Below are 19552 nucleotides of genomic sequence, written 5' to 3' on the forward strand. Positions count from 1 at the left end.
TCCAAGGCTAGGCGCTTCCCCAAGCGCGAGGAGCCGGGGGTGGGGGGCGAGCGCGCGTGCTCCCGGATCCTCGGCAGTGTCGGGCGCCCCTTCCCTTCGCCAGGCCCGTTTGGCGCCTTCACTCGGGAAGACGTCGGCCAGGCCTTCCCGCACTGCGCTTTGGAGACGTCTTACTTCGGCAGCACGCGCACACTGAGAGATCCGACACGGGCAGCGGGGACCTAGGGCGCCGGGGACGCTGCCTGTCGGGTCCGGCTCCGCAGCCACCGCAGCGCCGCGGGCCATGGTTAGGCTCCTCCCCGACACGGCTCCCTCAAGAGCTCCGGGCCTCGGAAGCGGCTGCACGTGGGCATGGCTGGAGAGGTTCCGCTGTCTTGGGGCAGTCGCCGGGATTCCGAGTGGTTGGTGTGGGGTGTGGCCTGTGCTGTCCAGCTCCCAGCTGATCCTAATGTGCGGCACAGCGGAAACCGCCGGTCCGTATCAGTGCTTCTCACTTAAAGGGGCTTACGCATCCTCGGGGGTCGGGGAACTGTACTTGGAATTTTTTAAGAGATGAGGTCTCACTCTGTCACCCAGGCTGGAGTGCAGTGGCGCGATTACGGCTCACTGCAGTCTCGACCTCCTGGGCTCAACTTTAATGTAAATTGGGATTGGGTAGGTCTGTAAGGGGACCCGAGCTCCCCTCCCATGTTGTTGACAAGCTCCTGAGCTCGGCCTGCTGGCGGGTGGGGGCCGGGAGGAGGAGGACACGTTGGTAAGGAGGCTGCAGGACAACAACAGGGGCTTCCCACCTGGTCTCCACCCCCCTCCCCCCACCCATTCTTGACGCTGCATCCATATGATTGTTCTAAACAACCTATAGCAGAAATCATAGAGCAAATAACGAAAACTGGTAGCCATTTGATATCTCTTAAGGACTTAAAAAAATTCATGTAAAAAATTACATAAGCGTTTCAAAGCAGTATGTATAAATTTGAAATACTGGAAATAAACGCAGACCATGAAAGGAATAGTTAATTATTTGATTCCATTATGAAATAGTCTAGCCATCTTAAAAAGGTGTTCATGAAGCTTTTAGTATTGAGCAAAACCAAAACAAATCCCCCTGAAATATAGTTTTAACCATGGAAGAAAAATATGTATAGGAAAATAACGAAATAACAGCCTTTTCGGAGTGATTTTCTTTTTAACTTCTCGTTTTAAAATATTTAATCATTTTCTACGATGGGAAACACCACCTCCTCACACACACTCATGCTCCCAGACTTTATTTAGATACAAATGGCATCATAATACAAATACTGTTCTGCAGTACGTGTGTGTTTTAATGCAACTGCATTTCTCAGACATGTTTCTAAGATTTGGGTCCTTAGTAAATTTTTTATTCCTTATCTTATTACCTTGAGATAAGGAATAAAAGGCCCTGTCCAGCCCTATCACCTGGAAGAGCATCCAGGCCCTTTAAGGCTTAGTCTATCTAGGATTATGCCTTCAGACTTGGATACAGCCTCCCGTCCTAACCGGCCCCTATATTCATCGCCTCTCCTGTATGTTTTCAGAGCCCACCAAGGAGCGGCCATCGCTACTCACTGGCCACTCTTGAATCCTTTTTGGCTCCTTTTCCTCAGTCCAACCTGGGTTCCTCAGTGAAGGGACTGTAGCCCTGGGACTGCATTTCTTTTCTGCCCTCTCCCTATGTGACTGCCCCAATTCCCATGGATTTAAATAGCATCTTGACACACAAGATGCCTCACTTTTTGTCTCCGGCCCTGGCCTCTGCCTGAATTCCAGGCTAGAATATCCACAGTGCCTAATGGACATATGCCCTTAGGTGTTGCACAAACATCTCAAATTGAACATATCCAGAAAAATACATTTCTGAACTTCCCAGCATTCAGAATAAAACTCAAACCTCCAGATGGCCTGCAGGGCCTCCAGTGATGGGAATCCTGTCTCTAACCTCACTTTGTGCCACTCTCCCCTTTACTCATTATTTTCCAGGCCTTTCCCCGGCCCCACTCACCCAGGAATCTTTTACTGTGCATCTCCTATGTGTCAGGCAACTGATAGGTGCTGGGAATATAGCAGTGGATGAGAAAGAAAAAAGACCCAATCCTCATGGAGCTGACTTCCTAGCGACAGGAGCAGCGGATAAAGCAAATCACTGAAGGCAGCTGTAAATTACTTTCCGTTTCAGAGGACAGGCTCCTTCCCCTCCTCACATGGCTACCTTCAGATCACTTGGGTCTCAGCTTAAACGCCACCTATTGACAGAGGCCTCGCATGTTACCTCATTGTTTAGCCCTACTTTGCATCCTTAAAAAGCACTCATCAAAATTTGCAATTATCTTGTCGGGTTTTTGTTCTTTGGTCTTGATTAGTTTCAGTAAACTTACTTATATAATGAATGTATCGCACTATTTTGTAAATCCAGTGTTTCCTTTGTTTCGTGTCTTAAATCCCATCCATTCCAGCGCATAGATGAGGCCCTGTCTGTTCAACATTCATCACCGTGTTTACTATCTAGAGCAGCAATTCTCAAAGTATGGTAATTGGGACCCCAAGACCCTTCACAGGGTTCATGAGCACAAAACTATTTTCAGACCAACATGTTCTCTGCCTTCCTTCGCTCATGAGTACACAGTGGAATTTTCTAGAGGTTACACAATTTGAATATTGCAACACATCGAACGAAGGAGCAGGTACCAGAACATGGGTATCTCCTATTAAGCCGGACATTAAAGAGCTTTGAAAAAATACAAAATACTGCTTTTGGCTAGGCAGAGTGGCTCGCACGTATAATCTTGGCACTTTGGGAGGCTGAGGCAGGGGAATTGCTTGAGACCAGCCAGGGCAACCCTAATAAAAAATTAGCTGGGCATGGTGGCACATGCCTGTGGTCCCAGCTACTCAGGAAGCTGAGGTGGGAGGATCGCTTGAGCCCAGGAGTTTGAGGGTGTAGTGAGCTATGATCAAACCACTACATTCCAGCCTGGGCAACAGAGCAAGACCCTGTCTCAAGACAAAAACCAAAAAATAAAACCCCAAATACCACCCTTGCCACTAAATTTTTGTCTTAGAAAAATTATTTCTCATAAAAAGTTACTCATATTAACTTTATTACTTAGAAATAATTTTTAAAATTGGTTTTAATTTCCATATGATAACTATGTATATAGTTATATAACCACATTTTATGTATATATAACAAAAGCTCTATGGGTTCTCAACATGTTATTTTTAAGACTATAAAGGGGTCCTGGGACTAAAATGTTTGAGGGTGTTGGTAAATCCTGGCTATAAATGGAGAGAGAAATAAAAAGTCACTGAGAGACACAAACCAGGGTCCTCAAGGGAAAAGTAGAGAATCATGACCCTTTCCCAGTATTTTTTTCACAAAGACCACGGGATTTCTGGAGTGTCTCCTCTTCTACTGAAATAAACGTTCTCTTCCGAGAGGCAAAGAATCGTAGAATGAACACTAGATTAAGAATGTGAATTTAAATGAAATAATCCATGTAATGTGCTTAGAATAGTAAGCAGTCAAGAAAAATTAAGTTTACAAAATAAGCATCTGAATGTTAGTTCAAAATCCACCATTTACTCACTGTGAGACCTTGGATAATTTATTTAACTGCTGTGAATCTGTTATCTGGAAAACAGAAATAACAAATGCCATATAACTCTCTACATAGTACAACTACTCATGGAATTGTGATGAGATCAAAATTTTAAAATGAGATAATGAATTAAAGCAAATAACAGTATTATATTACATGGTCACTCATTATCATTTTAGATATCGTGATTTTTCCCATAGAACTTTTATGCTCGGATACTTTTAAGAATTCTTAAACATATAAAAGCTTCCAGTTTGTGATGAGTATTTTGTGGCCTCCTATTAAGGACTGAACGTTTGCATCTCTGAAAAATTCCAGTGTTGAAATCCTCGCCCCCAAAGTGATGGTATTGGGAGGTGGGCCTTTGGGAAGTGATTAGATCACGAAGGTGGAGCCTGCATGCATGGGATTAACACCCTTACAAGAGGGACCCTTCAGAGCTCTCTCGCCCTCTGTCCTCCGTGTGAGGTTATAAGGATAGCTGGCAACCCAAAAGGGAGCCCTCATCAGAACCCGGCCACGCTTCCAGCCTGGTCCAGCACCCGATCTGACTTCCAGCCTCCAGAACTATGATACATTTCTGATGTTTACAAGCCACCCCCCAGACTATGGTACTTTATTATAGCAGTCCAAACTAAGACACGTTCTGAGACTTTCACATCATAGGTATTTCTTCCTATTCTTATATTTGGCTCTGTTCTTTAGACAATGTCAGATGTAAATAGGCAAAACTATAATTTGACATAACCTTTTGGTGGTAAAAGTGTTTAAGTTTAAATATGTATATATTTACTATCTGGCCTTTTATATAAAAAATTTGATCCCTGAAGTAGATTATTGAAACTTCCAAAATAAAATGACTTCTTTAAAACTTTTCTTCCATATTTATGTAATACTTCACTTACTTGACTACTTTCCCCACATTTAAATATATACATATTTAAATTTCATGAAATATATACATATTTAAATTTCATGAAATATATTTACATTTCATGAGTATATTTAAATTTCATGTATCTCATGTACATCCCAATTATCTTTCCTATGACATACATATGACATAACAAAGATAACTGGGATGTACATGAAAAGATTAGGAAGGTACTCAACAAAAATCTTTATAGTTACTATTCTGGGTGGTAGAATAAAGAATGTTTTATATTTTTTTCCTTTGGAATCTGAATTTTATATTGACTGTGTATCATTCTTATAAACAAAAAATTTAAAGCTATTTTCACCTTGAAAAATAAAAAAAAACCACTAGAAAATTTTGTCAGCAAATCTTTCAAAAATTCACAAGGAAAAAACTTGTCACCTGAGGGTACGAAAAAATGTGGAAGAATTTCATTAGGCAGTAGAGGACTTATTGATGACAATTTCAAATTTGATAAGTAGGGGAAAACAACCAAACATGCAAAGCTGACCAATAAAGTCAGCAGTGCTATTCCTTTCCTTCCTTATGTTTCTAAACAAACCATAAAATATACAAAAGATGTACTACTCACTGGCCATTGTCCTGTAGCATACAAAGATGACATTATTTTTTCTTCCACGTAATTCATTTATTTGATAAGCACTTATGAACACCCACTATGCTCACGTACTGTTGTAGGGGCCGAGGCAAAATGGTGACTAAGGCTGAGAGTCTCTGCTCTCACAATGCTTAATAATCTAGTGGGGAAAGGAGCCAAATAAGTAAAGCATTACATAAATACGGAAGAAAACTTTTGAAGAAGTTATTTTATTCTATAAGTTTAAATGATCTCCTCTAGGTGTCAAATTTTTTATATAGAAGGCCAGACAGTAAATATTTTAAGCTTTGTGGGCCACATAGCCTTTGTGCAACTATTCCTCTCTGCCACTGTAATGTGAAAACCACCACAGCCAGCACGTATACAATTAGAGTGTGACTGTGTTCTAATAAAATTTTATCTACTAAAACAGGAGTGAGATAGAGCTGAGTCACTGGCCATAGTTTGGCACCCCAGATCTATTTTAAAAGCTAACAATAACGACAAAATAAAATCCTAAAACAGTTTTTCAAAGCATAACTGAAAGCATGTAGACCTAGCAGTAGAACTAGTTCAGTTGGTGTTTTCCTATGTTCTGAAGCCACTGAATTGCTTATACCAAAATCACTTTTTTTTCAAATTTTCTATGACTTTGGAAAAAGATCCTAAGAAATAACTAATAACTTAGGACAAAGAGTACACCTTTAAAGCTGCTTCTGTATTTAAAGACTCTGTGGAGTTAAAATCGTATCTGAATTCTCTTCATGGTTCTGTCAATAATTTGATGCAAAATAATGATGAAAATATTTAAGTTTGGTTTCTGGATCTTTAAAAACTTTTAGAAGGGTACTACCAACTAACTCCATAGCAGCCAACATGAATAAGTTTTCACTGGAACCCACTGAGGATCTCAGGGCTCTAGTGAATATTCTCTGGTAAACACAATGTGGCTAGCCTTCTCTTCAAACTAAAGAGATTTTTTTTTCTTTTTTTGAGATGGAGTCTCACTCTGTCGCCCAGGCTGCAGTGCAATGGCGTGATCTCGGCTCACGGCAACCTCTGCCTCCTGGGTTCAAGGGATTCAGCCTCCGGAGTTGCTGGGACTACAGGTGCACACCACCATGCCCAACTAATTTTTTGTATTTTTAGTAGAGATAGGGTTTCACCACGTTGGCCGGGCTGGTCTCGAACTCCTGGCCTCAAGTGATCCACCCATCTCTGCCTCCCAAAGTGCTGGAATTACAGGTGTAAGCTACCGTGCCCAGCCCTAAAGAGATCTTTTAATTTCAAAAGAAAAACATGTTGTTGGAGGAAAAGAAATAAACTAAACAAAACTGCAAACAGTAAAAGTCCCTCTCCTAGTTGTTGAGTTTACCAGTTTACTTAAAAAATGGCTGTGGCTTATGCCTGTAATCCCAGCACTTTGGGGGGCTAAGGCGGGAGGATTGCTTGAGACCAGCAGTTTGAGACCATCCTGGGCAACATAGCAAGACCTGTCTCTTCAAAAAAAAAAAAAAATTGCCAGGTGTGATGGTGCACATCTGTAGTCCCGGCTACATGGGAGGCTAAGGCAGGAAGACTGCTTGAGCCCAGCAGTTTGAGGCTGCTGTGAGATATGATCCCACCACTGCACTTGAGCCTCGGTGACAGTGCAAAATCCTGTCTCTAAAAACAAAAGCAAACAAAAAAAGACATCTTACTTTCTATATGGTCCTGTAATTTTTTTCAATTAATGTCAACAACTTTTAATTGTTCTCTTGGTTATCTAACAAGAATCAATAGAAGACTTTTTAAAATTAAATGTTATAGAAAATTCTTTCAGCCAACTCAGTTTAATTCTAAATAGCTTCATGATAAAAAAAACTTCCTTATATTTCCCAGTAATAAGAGGTTACTGTACATCAAAAGCAAAGAAGGGTTACAACACTTACTGACATATTGTAGTTTAATAAAACACAGTTTATACAGTTCATTGAAAAAGTATTTTAATACAAACACCACTTATACAAAAAACCAAATGTTGATATTCTTGTTTTTAAAAATTCTTGATTTCTCTAAAACACTAAGATGCTACCTCAATAGAGATTGCTTCACATTTTCCAGTTTCTTGATCTGTGCATGTCACATGTAAAGATCCATCCCTAAACAGACAAAAAAATAAAGAACATTGCATAAGCTCATTTTATAAAAACATAAAGTCTATAACAAGTTACTTGAGGGCTTTCAGTAAACAAGGGTTAATTTTAATTTTCAAAAGAAGGGTATTAATGTAAAGAATAAACACAATCTTAGTGTCTCTAAATTTAGTAAGTATCATATGTTATATTTAGCTAGTTGTTCTTAGGAACTTCCTTCCAGACCACTAAGATCATGGTTATATTTCTTGAAAACCCATGATGACAAACATCTTAGGTTTAAGACTTTATATAAGCTCCAGATGCACCATGCTATTTTCAAGCCTAGGCCAAGGCAAACTCACCCTGATGAATTCTATATTCTTGCTAAGTATCGTTTATGGAGTAAGTTGTCTTTTAAGTTTAATTTGGAAAGGATTTACTTGTAATACGTAGTGATATGGATAGCTTGTGGTTAGGAAAATGGCAATAGCTGAATTTAATTAGTAAATTTTTTTTCTTACAGATTTTCTGCAGCAATAAAGAAACTTACCCTTTCATAGGGCAAATAGTAACAGTTATATAAACCTTAGAAAATTATACTAGAAATTGATAAATTACATCTCAAATGAGCACAGATCAGTTTCTTAGGTTGATGATAGCCAAAATAAAGAGTTCCTAAAATATTCAAGATGCAAATACTTGAGAAATACTTTTCTTTGTAAAATATAGTAATTTTGAGGGCAAAAAATGTAATTCACTGATAAAAACCTCTGTAGGTTTTTAATGTTTTTTCTAGAATGACAATGAATAAAAAAATCCATAAACTCAAAAAATGGTCAAGTATCAAATTGAATTTTCTTAACCACAGAAGTTTAATTTTTTACCTTTTCATAGTAAGAACAGCTAATATATCACGTAATCCATTTTCTTTTTTATCTAAATCCTGGAGTACAACCTGTTTATGCAAGAACAATATGAAGAGAATTCAGCATTTTGACATAAATGAACTCATGTATCAATTATTGCAAAGGACCAAAGCTTATTTATCACTGAAACAAACCTTTTTAAAATAGGGCAGTTTTCAATTCTCTTACCACTGAATCAGAATTCAGAGAATAGGAGTGAAGCTTTGTTAACTTGAAATGTCTCCTCCAGAAGGAGGGCATATAAGATAACTAATGCATTTGTCCCTTCTAAATGTCATGTCCTAGATTAAAATCATTGTTTCTAAGACGTACTATTAGTCTTGGAAAATCAAGGCTACTTTTCTTTTTTGGTAAGTGCCATTCCCAGTAACACGCAAATTATAATTTGGCAAGCTTTCTATATATACTTAAAAAAAAAAATCAAGCATTTTACATACACTTGAAAAATCACCTACTTAAAAACATGGCAAACTCTTTTGTACAACTAAGATTATATTTGTTAAGTAAGAGATGGTAATGAATTTACTATAAAATTCCTCAGTTTCCTAAAGAATGGTGTATCAAGAAACCAGATTTGGAGTTCTGCAGTGACTTTAGGCTTTGCCAAGCTCTAGTTTAATAGCCTTAGGTAAGTTACTAAGTACCTTGTTTTACTCATTTGTAAAATAAGGTTAGAACAGATGGGAACTCTGAAAGATTCTCTTCCAAATTCAGTGTTACGTGGCTAACGCTCCTCCTGGCATCTTTAAGTTAGGATATAGTGGCAGCAGCTGTGGAGTCTCAGAGAGGATGTGAAGAAAAAGGTAATGGAAGTGTGAGAGAAGAGCTAAGGAAATACTAGGACTGCCATCTGAGTTCAAAAACCTGGTGCGTGGGAAGGTTCTTAGACACATACAAACCAATTCATGTGGAAGCACTTTTAAAACTTTACCAATAGATTCCAAGTTGGTAAGTCTGAGGTGCAGCCCAGGCATGTTATGCATATGTGTGTTTTCATTACTCTTTTGTTGGAATTAGAAAATAAATACGTGGCCAGGCATGGTGGCTCATGCCTGTAATCCCAGCAGTTTGGGAGGCTGAGGCAGACAGATCACCTGAGGTCAGGAGTTTGAGACCAGCCTGGTCAACATAGTGAAACTGTCTCTACTAAAAATACAAATATTAGCCAGGCGTGGTGGTGCACGCTTGTAGTCCCAGTTACTCAGGAAGCTGAGGCAGGAGAATCAGTTGAACCCGGGAGGTGGAGGTTGCAGTGAGCTGAAATCATGCCACTGCACTCTGGCCTGGGTGACAGAGCAAGATGCCGTCTCAAAAAAAAAAAAAAAAATTAAAATAAATATGTGAGCTAAAGATATGTATCTGTTTACACACACACACACCCACACACACACACACACGATATCTCATCACTAATAAACACCCTGTCTTCTCAAAAAAGCTAGGCATTTTTAGTCTGCTTCTGGACTTCTCTGAATGTGCATATATTTTTTAAAAAACAATACTGCTTTGGGAGGCCGAGGCGGGCAGATCATGAGGTCATGAAATCGAGACCATCTTGGCTAACACGGTGAAACCCTGTCTCTACTAAAAATACAAAAAATTAGACGAGCGTGGTGGTGGGCGCCTGTAGTCCCAGCTACTCAGGAGGCTGAGGCAGGAAAATGGCGTGCACCTGGGAGGTGGAGCTTGCAATGAGCCGAGATCGTGCCACTGCACTCCAGCCTGGGCGACAGAGCAAGACTCTGTCTCAAAAACACAAAACAAAACAAAACAAAAAAACAGTACCTTCTTTTTTGTTACCTATATTTAATTTTTACTATAAAAGTAATTCATGCTCATGTCCTGTGCTGTTTGTAAAAAATTCAGTATAAAGTGTCAAAAGTCAAAAAACCCCTCTTGGTATCTTCAAACTTATTTACCTACTGTGAAGTTTCTGGAATATGGTTTAAGTACCTATAGATATTTTCTGTATAAATGCCTGGATATCTGAAAATGCACCCCTACTCAAACACCACCTCCTCACACACACTCATGCTCCCAGACTTTTTATTTAGATACAAATGGCATCATAATACAAATAATGTTCTGCAGTCCGTGTATGTGTGTGTGTGTGTGTGTGTGTGTGTGTGTGTTTTAATGCGACTGCATTTCTCAGACGTGTTTCTAAGTAAATAACATGGCTCTATCTCACTCTTTGTAAAGCATACAGAGGGTCACATAGTATGAGATATGCACACAGTATTTTAAAAAAGCAAACCTATCTTGTCTCAGAGGCAGCATGGCACAATGGGAAGAGCATGTCATGGGCTCAGAAATGAAACCAACCTGAGGAGAAACCCTAGCTTGATCAAGAAAATAAAGGGTATTTGCTATCACAGGCCAACTTCTTAATCATCTATAAAATTTACACAATAATGTGCATTTAGCATGAACCAAAAAATATAATTCTCCCATTCCACTTACCTAACTACCAAGGTAGGCCAAGAGCACAACAGAGAAGCAGTCTAAATACCCAGAACTCTTTCAAATTAAAACTGCCTATTTCTTCCCTCTTTCAAAAATGAGTACACAGAAGTTCATTTTCAGAAATGAGCCTTCATAAAATCCTTCATAAAAATGTATTAGGTGTCCTTTATATATATATACATTTTGTATTAAGATATTAAACTGAATCTAATCCAGAAAGCAAAGTTTCAGTTTAATGTGTCTAACTTTATGTATTCACCTGTGCAAACTTGCTTTGCTCTTTGGCAGAGTTCTTCCCGTCAGACTCATAGAGTTCAAGGCACACTGAAGATATGCTTCCAGGGGCTTGCAATGTGTGTTGTCTTCGAGCTGGCAAAGGAGTCCCTGATGGAAACAGCACTGTGAATCTACTGGCTCCTGATTCATCCACACCCTAGTTAGCAGGAAACAAGGTGCATACTCTTTGGTATTTATCTTTACAATCGAAAAAAATCTTCCCATTATAAATGAGATATATATTCCTTATTGATAGACAGGACACTAGGCAAAGAGAAGAAAATAGAAATAATCCTTAATCCTACTTCACTGTATTTAAAAGTATATTGAAACATACTTCTGTCTATATTAGCTTATGATTAATATTATACTAACTTTTTCTAAAAAACTAAGAGGTTAGAAAAATATTAACTAAAAGAATGTAAGACATTCCTTAAAAGTAGGATTATAAATCCAAATTTAAAACCTCTGCCAGTATACAAGGTTTTATTGTAACATCATGGTATGTATAAAAACTTATGGCAATTAATTTACTATTTTTATGTGAAGTATAGAAAAGCTAAACATACCTTAACTAGTATAGAAGAGCTAAACATACCTTAACTAAAATATCTCTGGCTGAACACTCTATCATAAGAGAGTCTTCCACCAACAGGTTTTCTTTCCCAATAAGAATTCCTGCTTCTATAGATGCACCAATAGGGATCACTTCATCAGGAGGGATAGAATTGAGAAGCTCAACAGCTGGGAAAAGATCTTTAATCAGTTGCTGTAGCTTTGGGATTCGAGAAGACCCTCCACAAAGGACAACCTAGAGAATAAAAATAATTTTCAGTTGTTTACTTTTAGAAGAATGCTGTGTCTCAAAATTAAGTCTAATAGACTGAGTCATCTTCATCATATGTAAAGATAAAATACAAAAAAAGCCCTATGTATTAACATGTTATGTTATACTTAACCTATAAATACACAAACATATATTTAACATATTACAGATATTTAACATATTCTTTACTCACAACAAAATTTAAAATGAGGAAATCTCACCATTTATCACAAAATACCGTAGAGCTACATATGTGGTTCATAATACTGTGCAAAAGAGGCTTAACCACAGTCACTTGAATAGAAAATATATCAATATTTTGTACTGTCCAAGTTTTTTTTTTAAAAGTTTGAATCTTAAAGCATTTTTGTGACAAATATTGCTATTCTCTCTTAGTGAAAACTATGCCATAAACTTCTTTGCCTTTACCATGGAAGAATATTAAGTTTCTTGAGGAAAAAGAGCTGATTTATAAAACTGCATTTTAAGCGGCTGGTACCATCTGATTAAATCTTTCTAAAGAATTTCATATAAAATTGCTCCCTTAAATTATAAATCCCTTAAGTTGCTCATTGATTCATCCACTGAACACTTATGATTCCATGGGCATTCAGAATACTGAATTAACATATAACCTAAGAAGGGAAATCAATAGCCACTTCCTATTTCACAGTCTTTATGGATGATCTCACCGCTCACTGAGGCAGAGGACCAACTGATGAAAGCTAGGCCTCTTTCACATTCAGTATGAAGTAATGAGGAATACCCTATTAATCTCCAGGTATGAGCATGAGGAACATCAGCTGTAGGATATTTTGTTAAAAAACTGGGTTTTCCTTGGCAAAGATCTTCAAAAGATCTATTTGGAGGTAAGTAAAAAGAGCAATCTTCTCTAAAATTTTATGATCCCAGGTAAATACCAGGAGAACAAAAATGCAGAATATGCCTTTTCAAATTTCTCATATTCAACATCAAAAAAGCTTTATTAATAAATAGCAAGTGGTATACCTAGGAATCCAACTTACAAGGGATGTGAAGGACCTCTTCAAGGAGGGCTACAAACCACTGCTCAACGAAATAAAAAAGGATAGAAACAAATGGAAGATCATTCTGTGCTCATGGATAGGAAGAAGCAGTATCGTGAAAATGGCTGTACTGCCCAGGGTAATTTATAGATTCAATGCCATCCCCATCAAGCTACCAATGACTTTCTTCACAGAATTGGAAAAAACTACTTTAAAGTTCATATGGAAACAAAAAAGATCCCTCATTGCCAAGTCAATCCTAAGCCAATAGAACAAAGCTGGAGGCATCATGCTACCTGACTTCAAACTATACTACAATGCTACAGTAACCAAAACAGCATGGTACTGGTACCAAAACAGATATACAGACCAATGGAACAGAACAGAGCCCTCAGAAATAATACCACACATCTACAACTATCTGATCTTTGACAAACCTGACAAAAACAAGAAATGGGGAAAGGATTCCCTATTTAACAAATGGTGCTGGGAAAACTTGGCTAGCCATAGGTAGAAAGCTGAAACTGGATCTCTTCCTTACACCTTATACAAAAATTAATTCAAGATGGATTAAAGACTTGAATGTTAGACCTAAAACCATAAAAACCCTAGAAGAAAACCTAGGCAATACCATTCAGGACACAGGCATGGGCAAAGACTTCATGTCTAAAACACCAAAAGCAATGGCAACAAAAGCCAAAATTGACAAATGGGATCTAATTAAACTAAAGAGCTTCTGCACAGCAAAAGAAACTACCATCAGAGTGAACAGGCAACCTACAAAATGGGAGAAAAGTTTTGCAATCTACTCATCTGACAAAGGGCTAATATCCACAATCTACAAAGAACTCAAACAAATCTACAATAAAAAAAAACCCCATCAACAAGTGGGTGAAGGATAGGAACAGACACTTCTCAAAAGAAGACATTTATGCAGCCAACAAACACGTGAAAAAATGCTCATCATCACTGGCCATCAGAGAAATGCAAGTCAAAACCACAATGAGATATCATCTCACACCACTTAGAATGGCGATCATTAAAAAGTCAGGAAACAACAGGTGCTGGAGAGGATGTGGAGAAATAGGAACACTTTTACACTGTTGGTGGGACTGTAAACTAGTTCAACCATTGTGGAAGATGGTGTGGTGATTCCTCAGGGATCTAGAACTAGAAATACCATTTGACCCAGCCATCCCATTACTGGGTATATACCCAAAGGATTATAAGTCATGCTGCCATAAAGACACATGCACACGTATGTTCACTGCGGTACTATTCACAATAGCAAAGACTTGGAACCCACCCAAATGTCCGACAATGATAGACTGGATTAAGAAAATGTGGCACATATACACCATGGAATACTATGCAGCCAGAAAAAATGACGAGTTCATGTCCTTTGTAGGACGAAGCTGGAAACCATCATTCTCAGCAAACTATTGCAAGGACAAAAAACCAAACACTGCATGTTCTCACTCATAGGTGGGAATTGAACCATGAGAACACCTGGACGCAGGAAGGGGAACATCACACACCAGGGCCTGTTGGGGGGTGGGGGTAGGGGGGAGGGATAGCATTAGGAGATATGCCTAATGTAAATGATGAGTTAATGGGTGCAGCACACCAACATGACACATGTATACATATGTAACAAACCTGCACATTGTGCACATGTACCCTAGAACTTAAAGTATAATAAAAATATATATAAAAATAAAAAAAAAATTAAGTGGTGCTATGCAAAAAACAAAGAAAACCAAAAAAAAAAAAAAAACCAACCTTGGAAAATATTGACTTTTTTTTTTTTTTTTTGGAGACAGAGTCTTGCCCTGTCACCCAGGCTGGAGTTGCAGTGGTACAATCATAGCTCACTGCAGCCTCAAATTCCTGGGCTCCAGCGATGCTCCAGTGATCCTCCTGCTTCAGTCTCCCGAGTAGCTGGGACTACAGGGGTGTGTCACCACACCCAGCCAACTTTTTTTTGGGAAATCCAAGATTAAGGTGCCAGCAACGTAGACCATTCTGAGGTCTCTTTTCGTGGCTTGTAGGTGGCCACCATCTCACTGTGTCCTTACACGACCTCTTTTTTTTGGTACATTTTGGTGGGAGGGGGAGGGAGGGTGGCAAGAGCTAGCTTTCTTCTCATGACAATAATTCAATCGGATCAGCGCCCACCCCTGTAACTCCAATTAACCTTAATTACTTCCTGAGATGTCTCATCTCTAAGGCCTTCTAAGTAAGTTCAAGCACCTGAGTCAAAATGGATTAAACTCCCTATTTCTTTGAGTGCATCTCAGGAGTTGTTAAAGAGGGTAAGAGTGAGAGGCAGAGAAGGCAAAAAAGAAGGGGGCGGGGGGGAGAAGCAGCAGACATAGCTGCCTCTGCTTATAATGTTGCAACCTTAGAAGAGGTTATTAAGAGCAAGTCATGCTCTGTGGACACAAGAAGAAAGGAGGTGGGGAGAGGAAACATCAGAAAAGGACTAAGCCTGGGTTAGGGGACAGGATTGTTATACTCAGTTTATGATAGACACCTTGTTCAGATGATGCCTGATAATCATATACCTCTGATTCCCCAAAGAGACAACTTGGGACCTACTGGTAATCAGTGGTCCTGAAGAGGCCACTGACAGCTCCTCATCCAGAGATGAGAGGATGAGTTGGTGCCAAGTAGCTAAGGCACTCCTTTAGATCAATGCCACCAAAAACTAGGACTGCTCCCCTTTTCAGTGTTATGTTAAAAGGGGTCAGTTTGTTCAGACAATATAGGTCAGGTACAGAGGCCTGAAATGGTCCATCTAATCTTTCATGCTCAGTCAGCATAAATAATATAAAAATTATAAATTATTGCAGAAAAGAATACCTCCTCATAAGCAAGTAAGGTATATTCCAGGTATACAATGATAGTTCCATATTAGGAAATTATTAATTCATTATATAGCTTTAAGATACATATAAACAACCCCATAAGATCATCTCACTGGTGTCCAAAAATACATATGTAAAAATACAACACCCACTTCATATTAAAACTCCTTTAAAAATAGAAAAGGCCAAGCGCAGTGGCTCACACCTGTAATCTCAGCACTTTGGGAGGCTGAGGTGGGTGGATCTCTTGAGCCTAGGAATTCAAGACTAGCCTGGGCGACTTGGTGAAACTCCATCTTCACAAAAAATACAAAAATTATCCAGGTGGGTGTGGTGGCATGTGCCTGTGGTCCCAGCTACTTGGGAGGCTGAGGTAGGAGGATCACCTGAGCCTGGGAGTTTGAGGCTGCAGTGAGCCATGATTGTGCCACTACACTCCAGCCTGGATGACAAATGGACAGAGTGAGAACCTGTCAAGAAAGAAAGAAATAAAAGAAAGTAGGCCGGGCACAGTGGCTCACGCCTGTAATCCCAGTACTTTGGGAGGCCGAGGTGGGCGGATCACAAGGTCAGGAGATTGAGACCATCCTGGCTAACACGGTGAAACCCCGTCTCTACTAAAAATACAAAAAAATTAGCCAGGCGTGGTGGTGGGCGCCTGTAGTCCCAGCTACTCGGGAGGCTGAGGCAGGAGAATAGCGTGAACCCGGGAGGCGGAGCTTGCAGTGAGCCGAGATGGTGTCACTGCACTCCAGCCTGGGCGACAGAACGAGACTCCACCTCAAAAAGAAAACAAAAAAAACAAAAGAAAGAGCTTTCTCAATATGATAAAATCTATTTCTTGGGGCCGGGTGCTGTGGCCCATACCTGTCATCCCAACACTTTGGGAGGCCGAGGCAGGCAGATCACGAGGTCAGGAGATTGAGACCATCCTGGCTAACATGGTGAAACCCCATCTCTACTAAAAATACAAAAAAATTAGCAGGTGTGGTGACAGGCGCCTGTTAGTCCCAGCTACTGGGGAGGCTGAGGCAGGAGAATGGCGTGAACCCGGCAGGCAGAGCTTGCAGTGAGCCGAGATCGTGCCACTGCACTCCAGCCTGGGTGCCAGAGCTAGACTGTCTCAAAAAAAACAAAACAAAACAAACAAACAAACAAAAAAAACTATTTCTTTTTTTTTTTGAGACGGAGTCTCACTCTGTTGCCAGGCTGGAGTGCAGTGGTGCGGTCTCGGCTCACTGCAACCTCCACCTCCCGGGTTCAAGCAATTCTCCTGCCTCAGCCTCCCAAGTAGCTGGGACTACAGGCACGCACCACCACGCCCAGCTAATTTGTGTAGTTTTAGTAGAGACGGTGTTTCACCATGTTGGCCACGATGGTCTAGATCTCTTGACCTTGTGATCCGCTCACCTTGGCCTCCCAATGTGCTGGGGTTATAGGCGTGAGCTACCGAACCTGGCTGATAAAATCTATTTCAAACCAATTACCAATAATCAATGTTTGTTGGTAAAAGTCTAATAGTATTCCCCTAATAAAAGGAACAAAAGAAGGAATCCAGCATTCACAAAAATATTTAAGTTCTGGCCAGGCACAGTGGCTCATGCCCGTAATCCTAGCACTTTGGGAGGCTGAGGTGGGTGGACTGCTTGAGCCCAGGAGTTCGAGACCAGCCTAGGCAACATACAGAGACCCCATCGCTACAAAAAATACAAAAAGGCACACACCTGTAGTCCCAGCTACTCAGGAGGCTGAGGTGGGAGAGTCGCTTGAGCCTGGGAGACAGGGGGTTGCAGTGATGTGACATTGAGCCACAGCATTCCAGCCTGGGCTTCTGTTTGTTTTATATTTGATTGCTATGATCAGAACTTACATATTTTTTTGGACAGTCTCAAACAAAAGGGACACATCTTAGAGAAATGTCTCCCCACTTACAGATACATCTTCTCCCAGCACCTTCAACCACCCCATTTTCCTATTGCCCTTGTAACACAACTTGAGAGTTGTCTATATTTGTCTCCAACACCTCACCATCCATTCAATATTAAACCTGCTCCAGTAAGGCATTTATCTCCACAGCTCCCCTACAATTGCTCTGACCAGCCATTCCACATTGCCAAGTCCAAGGGTCAATCCTCAAGGGGGTTAAGCCTCACCCTGTAGCCCTCTGGCATCACAGGGCAGCTGCTCTCTCCCTTCCTTAAGGACATGTTTTTGCCTGTCTTCCTGGTTCTCTTCCTTCTCACTTGCTGGTGCAGAATCCCCTATGCCAGATGCCCTTCTGGCTTGTAACTGTCCCAAGATCCCGTCCTGGGATCTCTTCTCTGTTGTGGCTCTGCTTCCCCCGTGGGTACACCTGTCCAGTTTCATGGCTTTAAAGAGTACATGTGTGGACAAACAAGTCTCCAGCCCAGACCCCTCTCCCCAAATCCAGACCCCTACATCGATCTACAGTGAACTCTTCACACTGAGGCTTGAGCACTCCTGGGGATCTGGGCCCTAGCTTCCTTGCCAAGCTCACCTCTGTCCACCGTCTCCCTGGCTCACTCAGTTTGGCCAGTGTTACCCTCCCTGCTGCTCCTCAGGCACCACTCACACTCTTACCTGCTGTTCCTCTGCCTGGGACACTGGTAGATATTCACATGTTCTATCACTTCACTTTATTCAGGACTCTGATCAAAAGCCACCTCCTCAGAGGGGACTCTGACCTGAAAAATCATCCTCTGTCACTAGCTAGGCCCTTATCCTGCTTAATTTTCTTCATAAAATTTATCACAATTGGGCATTATTTTATCTGTTTCATATTACCTGTATCTCCTCACTATATTGTTCGTTCTATGAAGGCAAAGACTTTGCCGTAGCTACTACTGTATCCCAGGTGTCTAGAATCTGCCTAGTGTAGAATAGGTGTGCTCAATAATTATTTGTGGGTTAATCAGTAAATAAGTTTGAACGTATGCGTAGGAAATTCAGAAGAATCCATTAAAAATCAGTAATCCAAAGAGTTTACAAAGTGACAAAATGTAAGATAAATAAGCAAAATCATCAGGTATCTCATTTATCAGCAAAAACAAATTAGAAAACTAAAGTATTATCTCATTCACAAGAGCAATAATCCCATAGCACTCAGCAATAATTTAATAGTAAATATTAAGAAAACAAGGAAGTATTAAAGAAGATTTGAATAGATACCAACTTTGTGATTAGGAAACTAAATACTGTAAGTTATTATATCATCCCAAGTTATTTTATAGACTTAATGCAACTGTGTCACAATAACAATGAGACTTTATGTAAGTTGAAAAAAATAATTCTAAAGCTCTCTGAAAAAACTGTAAACAAAGAGAACTTTAAAATTGCAATGTTAACAATTAAGGTTTACATCTACTCAGAAAGTAAATTGCTTTTTGGTGAGCAATTTGATAACAAATACTAAAAGTCTTAAAATCTAGGATTTACTCCTGAATTTTATCCTAAGGAAATTGAGGACATCCACCGAGTTACAAAGACTGTTGTATAACATACACATCCAACATACAGAATGGGTGTTATGAAGGACGGTACATCAATGCAATGAAATTCTATGGAGCTATTAACATTGCAGCTATAGAACCCAGGAACTTGGCTAAAACACAGGGATTAACCACATCCATTTATCTAAGCTCCCTTTCACAAAAGCCCACTAAGCTGACAACAAGGGGATTTAAGAAGGTAAAGATAGAAAGGCAAAATAAATGGAAGAGAAATCTTGAGTTTGAGATTTCAACAAATTTTGGAAGCTGGAAAGAGGTATCAGATGAAGTTTGAGACAGCCGAAAAGAGACAGGGTGGTCTGATGCATAGGATTCCAGGTACCAAACACCACAGAAAGTGAGGGTGAAGCACAGAAGTGAAAACACAAGGGCTGGAAAGCAC

General features: G+C 39.9%; 1 protein-coding gene and 1 long non-coding RNA gene across 4 annotated transcripts in view; one reads left to right on the forward strand and one right to left on the reverse strand.

Annotated features, from left to right (window-relative positions):
• Nucleotides 1–36: 36 nt before the first annotated feature.
• Nucleotides 37–11069, forward strand: LOC131382000 (uncharacterized). The gene is made up of 2 exons (XR_009211134.1): nt 37–249; nt 10932–11069. It is a non-coding gene; the product is annotated as an uncharacterized LOC131382000 (long non-coding RNA).
• HSPA14 (heat shock protein family A (Hsp70) member 14) overlaps nt 4579–19552 on the reverse strand; it is a 36023-nt gene continuing 21049 nt past the window's right edge. The window contains exons 11-15 of one of the 3 annotated variants that reach the window (XM_058431577.1): nt 11518–11730; nt 10903–11076; nt 8136–8206; nt 7209–7275; nt 4579–5294 (exon numbers count right to left, since the gene is read on the reverse strand). In XM_058431577.1, the coding sequence (XP_058287560.1) occupies nt 5256–5294; nt 7209–7275; nt 8136–8206; nt 10903–11076; nt 11518–11730 (564 nt within the window). In that variant the 3' untranslated portion in view covers nt 4579–5255. Of the gene's footprint in view, nt 5295–7061; nt 7276–8135; nt 8207–10902; nt 11077–11517; nt 11731–19552 lie in introns of those variants that run through there. The other 2 variants (XR_004248762.2, XM_032157215.2) reach the window with 2 other exon arrangements.

Source organism: Hylobates moloch, unplaced genomic scaffold, assembly GCF_009828535.3.
Source record: "Hylobates moloch isolate HMO894 unplaced genomic scaffold, HMol_V3 SCAFFOLD_2, whole genome shotgun sequence".
Taxonomy (NCBI): Eukaryota; Metazoa; Chordata; class Mammalia; order Primates; family Hylobatidae; genus Hylobates; species Hylobates moloch.